This window comes from Cariama cristata, unplaced genomic scaffold (assembly GCF_000690535.1).
Source record: "Cariama cristata isolate BGI_N322 unplaced genomic scaffold, ASM69053v1 scaffold21074, whole genome shotgun sequence".
Taxonomy (NCBI): Eukaryota; Metazoa; Chordata; class Aves; order Cariamiformes; family Cariamidae; genus Cariama; species Cariama cristata.
The window spans coordinates 9,590-20,366 of record NW_009611510.1 but is presented as its reverse complement, the minus strand read 5'-3'; the positions used below and the strand labels follow the sequence as shown (position 1 = coordinate 20,366).

Here is a 10,777-nt window from a genome sequence, read left to right as displayed (position 1 = left end):
CGTGTCGCTGAACAAGTGGGGTCAGTACGCGAGCGACGTGCAGCTGATCCTGCGCCGCACCGGGCCCTCGCTGAGCGAGCGGCCGACTTCGGACAGCGTGGCTCGCATCCCGGAGAGGACTCTGTACCGGCAAAGCTTACCTCCCCTGGCCAAGCTGAGGGCTCCCAGCGACAAATCCATCAAGAGGAGAGAGCCGAAAAGGAAATCCCTCACCTTCACCGGGGGTGCCAAAGGGTTAATGGACATCTTTGGGAAAAGCAAGGAATCCGAGTTCAAGCAAAAGGTGCTCAACAACTGTAAAACAACGGCGGATGAGTTGAAGAAATTGATCCACCTCCAGACGGAGAAGCTTCAGTGCATTGAGAAACAGCTGGAGTCCAACGAAGCTGAGATCCGCTACTGGGAACAAAAGTACAACTCCAGCCTGGAAGAAGAAATCCTCAAGCTCGAGCAGAAGATCAAAAGGAATGAAGTGGAGATTGAAGAGGAAGAGTTCTGGGAAAACGAGCTGCAGATCGAACAGGAGAACGAAAAACAGCTGAAGGAGCAGCTGCAGGAGATGAGGCAGAGGATCCTGGAGTGCGAGAGCAAGCTGAAGGACTACATGTCGCAGATCCACAACATGGAAAGTGGCCTTGAAGCAGAGAAGCTGCAGCGGGAAGTTCAAGAGTCCCAAGTGAACGAAGAAGAGGTCAAGGAAAAGATCGAGAAGGTGAAGGGTGAAATTGATGTTCAGGGCCAGCAGAGTCTGAGACTGGAAAATGGCATTAAAGCTGTAGAAAGGTCTTTGGGCCAAGCTACCAAACGGTTACAGGTAAGAATGTCCTTTTTATCCATAGGTAAAGAAAAGTCAAAGACCTGACTGTAACAAATTTCTCTTACACAGATTTGGAGCCCATGAAAGAAAACACGAGACAGGTTGTTTTCACAGTGAATTTGGGTAAAAGGAAGAAAATGTTGTCTTCGTCTTCAAATTGCATTTCAGATTTTTTGGGGGGAGCAGACAGTTTTCATTTCACCTGTGTGTATTTTCCTCATTCAAACCATTTGAAAAGAAAAACAGTAGTTAGTTGTTTGTCTCAAGATACACCAGCAGGCCTGTTGGTGGATGTGTTCCTGGCCATTCAGAAGGCCAGGGTGGCCTGCAGGGTTAGTGCTGAGTGCCACGACACCTTTCGTTTATTTACGTGCTGGCTCATTTTCTTTCCCATCGGTTAAACTTTGATTTGCTACCATTGCCTGACTGCCTGGTGACCTCTGAGAAATCACTTGAAGCGTATCTTCACCATGCAGTGGTCCATGATAGAGAAGCACCAGAGCTAGTATCAACCAAACTAGCTGAGGGCAGTATGGCTGCACCCACAGCAGTGCATCTAGCCACCTCGCCCTGCTGAGAGGGAGTGCTTGCTAGCTCCAGTGAGGTGCTGCTCTGCTGGTGGGTCTGGACACTTTTGTACCTCAGGCAAATAATATCTCCTGCATGAACAATAGCACATTTAGGGCTAGTGGGGGATTGATGTACTGCTGGGTGCTGAACGGGACCATAATGCTCTCGGCTAATGCCTTTAAAAGTATTAGTCTTCAAACACCTAACCCCAAATCAACAGGGATCTTGAGGATTTAGGTCCTAGGTCTTGCAGCTCAGTGACTCATATTGTTAAACTTCAGAGAAATTGGCACTGTCACAGCCTTTTCTGAGGCTAAACTTCTGCTTCTTGTTATGTCTGTCTGCCACCAAAATAGATGAATTCAAAGGAACAGTTCAGAAGCAGCACCTGGATAGATGGATGTAGAGCTAGAATAACTGTTAGCTTACAGCACCTTTGTTTTAAAGAATAGTATCTGCCTTTTCGTGTCTGACTTGCTGGTGTTAAGGATTTTACTTTGTCTCCACCTCAGGCGTTTGTGGCACAAGAGAATCCAGTCTGCTTCCTTGCTAAAATTAATGATATTACCTGGAACTTGATAGAGGATGAAAGAATAAATATAAATGGAAATCCAGCTGCTAGCTGGATGAGGTGAAGGAAAGATTGTGGCTCCTGGGATTTTAATGTGCAATGTAAGATAGGACTGATAGGTACCACCCGTCAGTTTGATTTGCAATTCTTGCTGTATTCCTGGGATTCACAGTTACTATGTACCTCAGTGCTGCAGTTGCAGTAAGGTGATTCTGCTGTGAATATGTAAAGGGATTTTGCATCCTTGCTCCTGAGCACCTAGAACTATGTCAGTATAAGCTGTTTTTACTAAATAAGGAGGGCGGGGAAAAAAGGTAATCTTTTAATCCAAACCAAAGTGGTTGAAAACTGTTAAGTGGTTTTGGCCATATTTATCTATCTCTAGTTTCCAGACACACTACACTTAAGCATCTGGGCTAACAGAAAACATCACGTCCTCTTTATATATTTTAACTATCCTTGGTAACACTCAGTGAAGTTTGATTGAGTTCAAAATCTTTCTCGCTTTGTTTTTTTCATAGTCTAGGGTGTCACTTTCTAGGGAAAGTTTCCATTAAATTCAGATCTTCCAAGCTTGTTCTAAACCTAAAAGTGCACTAATCTGGAATTCCAGGAGAAAATAAACTCCGGTCAGTATTACGCAGTTTTGGAGGAAGAAAATAGAGAAATATTTTCTTGCATGCTGAAAGTTAAATATTAATATTCATAGAACTGCTGATTTGAAACTGGAAGATTTGAGCATGGGTGTTTTTATAGACCTTTCAATAAGGAAGGAAAGAAACTTTTGGTTCACTAGATTTCAAGTCATAAGAACAGGAAGGTGGCATTTTTTAGTAGCATGTGAGAAATTTCTAGTAATTTGTCCTACCTCTTCTCTTTCATTCCTTTCCTCTAGCCACCCCAATAACATTACTTTCCAGCAATATGAGGCTGTATGCAGTTAAGGATCAGATGCAGCACTTTGCTCTCCCTGTTTCTAGAGAAAGATTTTTAAATGCAAAAAACCAAAATGAAAATAATAATAATAAAAAAATAATCCCCCCCCCCTTCTTCAGGTAAAAGATCTCACCCAAGTTTCACAATTAGATACTAAATTTAAGAGCTTAAACCAGTAGTATCTGGGGTGATACTTCACACATTTACCTTATTTCCTGTGAAAGCTGAGGAATGGCAAGAACAAGTTATTTATGACACTGGCTCTGCTAACCTGTGTATTTCAGAGATTCAGGTTTCAATGGCAACTCTGTTACAATCTCATAAAACATGGAGCTGTAGAATTAACATTGTAATAAGTAAAGACAGCTGAGAATTTCCTGTGTCCCAAGGGCGCGGTTGTAGAGTCTAATGGGCCTAAAATAAATGACTTTTTCTGTGGAATTGTCCTAAAATTTGGAGGTGACCAGCTTTCCATTTCTCAGCCCAGTTTCTCCAAAAGCTCATAGCCAATGAACGGAAATACAAGTCTAGCACAGGTAGCTGGGACCAACCGCATGATATGCATTGACAGAACAGGTCGAACAAACGCATCAGTGACAAAGCAACTGGCATTTGAAAGATCCTAATTTAGACATCAGATCAGTTGTGTTAATTTTCTTACTAATTATTGAATTCAGGCTCAACTATGACCTTACTGCAAGCTTAAAGCGAATAAGGGCTGTGCTGTTGGTGGCTGTTCCTAGGACAGATCCACAAAACTATTCTCCCCCAATCCTCGTGTGAGTTCACATGTAATTCTGCTTACACAAGATAATTAGGGAAAAGAAGGTTGACCCAACCTCCATCTCTTGCCAAAATGAAGATGTAGGAGCAGGCACTGCATAGAAATGCCCGCAGACGTGCTGCCTGGCATCTGAGTAGGTAGCCCAAACCCTGCGTGGCCAGGCAGGTGAAGCCCATCCTGGCTGTGGAAGAGTACCACATGCAGCTGTCTGCTAATGAAGCTGGATCGGGAGGCGAGGGGGGAAATCGTAGTCTCTAAGGCTGTTGTAATCTATCGGAGCTGTAGATTTTGCATATCGTGCCAGAATTACAGAGCCTTGAGGAAGATCCTAAACAGTCATTTTCTGTGCTTGTGAAGGGGTGGTGAACCAGCCAGGATTTGGCCTCATGGAATAAAACACAGTACACTTGCAGAGTGAGAGAATTCTGTCCATAAACATTTGCACTCTAAATAGGAAATGCAACGAACAAGAAGAGAAGAGAATTATTCTCCTTTTAGGAACAGAAAAACTAAATGAGCTGTCGAAGTCATGCTGGACACTTCTGGCAGAGCTAAGAGTTGGTGCCAGACGGATGCTCAGTTGATGTATTTTTCCAGAGTGCATGCTATCACATCTGTTGTGCCAAATTTTTTCTCGGGTGATGAGAAAAACATCCAAGAAGCGATATAAACAGACCAGCAGTAACCCCTAACAAGTAATAATGATTGTTGATTCGCTTTCTAAATTACAAGAGTAAAATACCTTTCAGCTCTTCCATTTGGATTCGATTTTAAAAATCGGAGGCTTTCTCATGAAAAGGAGAAGTGTTAGTTGCCCAGTTGCAAATAGTCTTGAAGTGCTGCTTTATACTTGCTGCTGCTGAGCAGATGTTTTCTCTTTCCTGGCAGGACAGGGAGCAAGAGCTGGAGCAACTGACAAAGGAGCTGCGACAGGTTAATCTCCAGCAGTTCATCCAGCAAACAGGAACAAAGGTGACGGTGCTGCCAGCAGACCCCGTTGAGGTGGAGGCCCCGCATGTGGAGCTCGAGAGAGGTGCAGCGCTCAGAATGCTTTTGGTGGGCGGGAGAAGGGGATGGCAATGCGTTTACCTGCTGCATTAGTGCTAGCACTCATACACGGAGCAAATGCTCTGTTAGCAAACAAGTTGGCAAAATATTAAGAAAGCACAGTGTAAAATATTTCTTTTCATTCCAAGGATTTAGCAAATTATAAATAAAGTGCAGTATGTAGATACCTCTCTCCCGCTGTGCCTAGGAATGAGTTTGTCCTATCAGTAACCCATTAGTCCAGTAGCTTTCAAGTGTAGCCACTGTGACTGCAGGCATGTAAGCTGGCACGCAACATGATTGCATGTCTGGCATTGCTGTTCATCTGGGTTCTTCTTCTGGTGGGATGTGTTGTCAAAGTAGAAAAAGGAATGTGTCTGGACCTCAAGAAATCCCAAACAGCAGCCGCACGGGAATAGGAGCTAATCCAGCTGGGCTGCCAGCCATCCAGAAGTCCCGCACAGATGGCTGTTAGGGCATGTGCAAATTGACTTTGCCCCTGGTGAGATCAGTGCATTCTGAACATGCCCACATGTGAATCCTGAATTTCCTAGACAGAAACATGGGAGCGCTTTGAATGCATGTCAGAATGGGGCACACGCAGAAACTCCTTTGCTTGGGGCTTAGCCTCTGCTGTGGTGTGCTTTATCCAGTACCCTGCTTGCAAGGGGTCTGTTTCTCCCAGTGTTCTCCATAGCTGTCTCTGTCCCTCCTCCTAGAAGACTTTCTAACCAAAAGACATTGGGAGGGTAGGGAGATGGGGAGAGAAGAAAAGACAACCAGGCCTTAAATGTCAGCGCTTGTTTGAACTGTCTTTTTTTAAGTGGGCAGGGAGCCGAAGCCTTGAGTTACGTGTAGGTACGAGCTCTTTCTGCACATTACTGTATAAACATATCTGTGTGCATGTTGCACATACCTCCCTTGTGGGAGGGTAATTACATTGCGTAGGTATATTTTTCTGGTTTGAAATGAGTAGGAAGTGTGCACCTCAGATCTCATCACTTCCTTGTCAGGAATTTTGTTGTTGTATGTGGTATTAGTTTTTCTATACTGCACTAAGCAGGAAGAGGAGAGGTGTTCTACAGACATCACCCTGGATGATGACTTTTCTAACTGCTCTTTTTCTTGTGCAGAGCCGACATTTCAGTCTGGGTCACTGAAGCGCCCTGGCTCATCGAGGCAACTCCCCAGTAACCTTCGGATTCTACAGAATCCCCTGTCATCTGGTTTTAACCCGGAGGGCATTTATGTATGACAGTACATACCTCTTCTGGAGAGGGCCTAGCAAGGTACCCTGGACAAGATACACTTTTGTTTTATTCTGCCAATAATGAATGGAAGAAAATTTTTTCTTTTTTTCTTCTTTTTTTTTTTTATTAAGCCACCATGTTATTTTTTTCTTCTTCCTCCAACACACCACTTGGAGCCATACCCTGTGCACTGATGCTAAAGAGACAGAGGAACTGTCTCGATTCATAATTGGCAAGGATGACCTTGCTGTCAACGCAGCTAGAATGCAAAAACCTTCATTTGTTTTTGTCACTTCAGAAGTGTTTGGGAAAGTATTGTTCCTTGTATAGGCATAAATAAAAGACTGAGGGTGAAGGAAACCATGTATGCAACTTACCTGAGGTTTAATTTATTCCCTTTAATCAATGGACGTGTGAATGTTGGCCTTTTATATTTTTATTTTTAACTTGTGAATAATCACGTATGGCTGTATGTCAGTCTGACAAAGTGACTTTTATTCGCGTATACAAACATCTGCCATTTGATCAAGTACAACAGCTTGCGATGCAGAGTTCTGTGGAGTGGTGAACCATTAAAACGGTTTCTCTCCACTGACTTTGTTAATTTCTGTTGTGGATCATAATATGTCATGTTCCATCCATTGGTACCTTTTAAGGTTTGAAAAGTGAGCTTGTGGGATTTACTTGCTGTTGAATCTGCCTTGAATGAAGCACCTAGTGTTCAAAAGATTTATGGAATTTAAATCTTGGCTTGGTAAAAATATTTCCAGCATATGATTGAGGATGCACTAGTTAGATGATATTTTATTATATAGAATGTATATTTGAAATATTTTGCCACATTGTATATGCCTTTTGAGAAAAGAACAATGTAAGAAGTTGTCTTCATATATTTTACCAAAAGAGAGTAGGAGGCTTTCACTGTGTGTGATTTTGTACTTTATTTTTTCCACTAGCCATTACAGTGTTCTTGTTTTGCAGTAAATCTTGCTGTTGGAGGAGAAAAAAAAAACAAACAACAAAACAAAACAAACACAAAACAAATGAGCATCCTCTTCCAGCCTTCCAGAATTCACTCAAGTTTTGTGGAGGGAAGAAACCTGGCAGAGTCCCATGAGGTCAACAGCAGAGCTGCCACTGACTTGAGTGGGGGCAGGACTTCATTCCAGGTACCCAGGGTTAAGTGGTAGACATTTCGCCCCTTTGAAAGACGTATTGCTGCTCAGTCACTTGCAGATTATAAAGCTTACAAACAACAAATTTTCACATTGGTAGTAATTTTTTTACAAAATGTGAAAAGACAACATTACCGTATCTTGATGTCACTCTAATGCAATCAAAGCTAAGCAAGGATTAGACAAAGTGGCTTCCGTGCAGAAAGTAAGACACCACAAAGTAGCATGTTGGTTGCAGGTCTTGAAACTAGATTGCTAAACTGGACACCAAGTTTGTAGAGAAAGTGACTGGCATCAGCGGGACGCTTTGTATATGTTAGGAGGCTGGCCTCGTGGATGAGTTAGAGAAGGGATGGGCCTTACTTAGTTGCATTTGGATTTCCTGTTCTGACAGCAACTCATACCATCATCCCCATCCTTGAGATCCCCTTGACATGAGAGGGTGTCACCGTGCTTTCACTGCAGTATTGAATACCTGGACTTCAGTCAGCGGCAAAGGACAGAACCCCTGATGTCTTTGGTAGGGTCAGGATTTTACTACCAGTAGGAAACTCCCAAGCTTTTTGCCATAGAAACTACGTAAGAAATCTCAACTCCTAGTATCCTCTTGTGTTGATTTACTGGTATGCAGATAAATGTTAATTTAAGTTTACTTTTTTAAAAAAAGGATCTTCCTGACAAATGGAAGTTTTGTAAGATACAGTAGAAGATGAAGGACTGAGTGTTTCATGCATTTTTTTTTCCCCTTTCCACTTATTAATGGCATCATATATTCTAAAAATGCTGCTGTATTTAGACTAACAGCAACAGATAAGGCTGTGAATATATAAAGGACCTTTCCAAATGGACTCTGAATTTTTACTGTTTAACTTATCAGGTTGGTTTTGGTTGTGGGTTGTTTTGTTTTTTTTTTTGCCCCTTGTGAGCAAACTGGAAACTAGGATGTTCCTACCTGAGGAACCTTTGCAGTGCTCACACATTTTACTGTTAGTTTTATCACAATTCTGTGCTCGTGTTTACTGTGCCCATAACTTTCTATTAAAAAAAAGAAAGAATATATATGTATATATATTAAAAAGTGTAAAATATACATAGTTTGGGGACAGTATCTGTCCAAGGTACTTGAGCATATATGCCTTACATTCTGGGTTCAATTTACAGAAATAAAATGGCCCTCTCCAGTGGATATCTTGCATCTTCAGCACCTCTTGATGTTAGAGAACTGAGGCACTCAGCACCTTGCAAAGTCAGGCCCAAATTATGCTGCAATGGGGGTGGGGGGAAACACAAGGAAAAGCCTGTTGCAATTTCAGTCTTGTACTGAGATGAAGTATTTTTAAGGCAGATCAGCATACTTACCCAGCTAATGTTTTTGTCCATACTTTGTGACTGGTCCATCTCCCACAGATGTCAGTTTGAGCTGAATTGGGCTCTTGCATCATAAAAACTGCTCTCTTTCTCTGCCAGGGAGGAGGAAAAGGATTAAAAGGAAGGGTGGTAAGAGCAGCTTTGGAGGGCTTGAGTTATGGCTTTGTGATAGAATCAAGGAAGGGATTTGCCATTTAAGTTAAAAAAATAGCACCTGCTGACTGCAGCAGCTGTTGGACAGAGGGGCCAGCCTGGAGCTGACTTGGGAGCAGCTGCTGCACCATCACTGAGTGGACCCTCCTTGTCAGGGCTTTAGCATAGGTCAAGGTGATCTGAAAAACGTTTACAGCTTCAGCCACTGTTGTGGCAAAGGAGAGGCTTTGGTATCCAAACCTGTCATTTGTGAGACACTGACAAATTCCCCTGCCTCCAGCATACTACTCTTGCTTATTGAACTTCACCCAGGCTAAAGTTCTGTAGCATTTTCACCCTCTCTGTAAATAAACCAAAAAGAAATGGCATGCCCTTGCATTAAATGTAATTGAACAATGTCTTACAGTTATAAAAATTCCCCACATTATGGCGTTAAGAGTTTTGCTTCTGATCAACTGCGGAACCTCACTCTTTCTTTACAAATGTAGGAAAATTCATTTTCAAAAGTGTTTCAAAACTACTTATGGGGCATTAGCAGAAAGGAAGCTACACATACTAATTTTAACAAGTGCCATATTATTTACTGGGCAGCATGATAAAAATGGTTTTTTTTGCTTGTGTTAAATAGTTGCATACACAAGCACTATTTTCCAGTGCATGGGGAATTTATATGGAGAACTCCTGTACTATATTACTAATGGAACTGTGTTACCTCTCTCATCCATGAGGATACAGGTTTTTTTGCTGGTGGTGCTATGTTGTTAGGGGAGAAAGGGGGTGACCATTTGAAAAGCCAGTAGGTTAAGGCTAAGATAAATATTCTGAATGCCCAAGGAAGGGAGAAACCCAAGTCCCACTCCGAAAAGTCAGCTAGGAACCTGCCTCCCGTTATCTTTGACTGGGACTTTGGTTCCTAAGTGCCTGAATTCCTTCTGGAAATGGTATGTTAGCTTTGAGACTACTTGCTTTTCTAAACCCTAGCGAGTTGGAAGGAAGTTCTTGAAGAGAACTACCACTAGCATTAGCAATATGCAAACGTGCTTTCATTGTGAGTTAAGAGAGAAAAGATTCTTCAGTGAAATAAAAATCTCCTCCTAGGGCAATAATTGCCTTGTTTTTAGCTTGAAGAGTATTGCATTATTTTAATGAACTGGGATCATATGAGTATGAGAAAAAAAGATTGATCTTGCAATTTTTAGTGAGTTACCTTGAAACATATAAATTCCTGATGTGCATTAACTTGAGTGAATTGGGCCTTAATGATCCATGTAAATAACAAAACTGTATTCAGATATTTTTTTCCAGAAAATAGTCTCTAATGGTCTGTACTGTATTAAAGTAAGTGTCAAAGTGTTACTTTTATATTACACTTTTTTTTTAGAACATTGAAACATGCATGTTTATTCTATTTGCTACAGTATTTTAATGTTTTGGATGAAGGCCATCAGTTGTATGGAGATGACAAAACAATCATTCTGTCTATTTATTCAGTATTGCTGCTTAAAGTTTTCAAAATAAAGCTTTCAATGCCAATATAGTGACTGATTGAAAGCTGTTCTAGCTCTCTTCAGGTGTTTTTTTCTATGTTTATAGAAAACTAAGTAAGTGAAACTTGGTATATAAACTGTTATACCAGCAAAGAATTACTGCAATAATATTTGTTGGGAGGGGTCGGCGGTAAGTGTGTGTAGTATGTATATAAAATGTATGCATGCAGTGAATGCATTTAGGTCTCAAGTAAATGGAGTGCTGAAGAATGTCTGAATCCTTTGTGGTCTTGCAAGCAGCTTACACATGATCAAATCCTGGTTAGTGCTTCATGCCAGTGTGCAATGCTTGTGAGGGGCAGAACAAGCAGAGGTGGTCACAAAGGATCAACTCGGAGCCCTTTGAACCAAATGGATTTAAGCACATTCTTGAGTATTCCATAGATGTGTGTCTGAACCGGGCCTAAAAGCATGTTCTGATGCAACAAAATCTTTCAGTTGCAGCAAGGATGCCTCGTTTCAAGCATAGCTGATACCTCTGAAAATTTAATTAGTTTTGAGATGGACCAAGTATGCCTGCTCTATTTGTAAAGGGTATCAAAATGCAGAGAACGTTTAC

At 41.7% G+C, this 10,777-nt stretch overlaps 1 protein-coding gene across 1 annotated transcript; it reads left to right on the top strand.

Annotated features, from left to right (window-relative positions):
• Positions 1 to 4: 4 nt before the first annotated feature.
• On the top strand, positions 5 to 6,896 carry RASSF8 (Ras association (RalGDS/AF-6) domain family (N-terminal) member 8; the record flags this gene model as incomplete). Its single annotated transcript, XM_009698290.1, has 3 exons — positions 5 to 814; positions 4,567 to 4,711; positions 5,859 to 6,896. Coding segments are annotated over 3 exons (1,077 nt in total), but the record flags the coding sequence as incomplete, so codon positions are not given.
• Between the last annotated feature and the right edge of the window lie 3,881 nt (positions 6,897 to 10,777).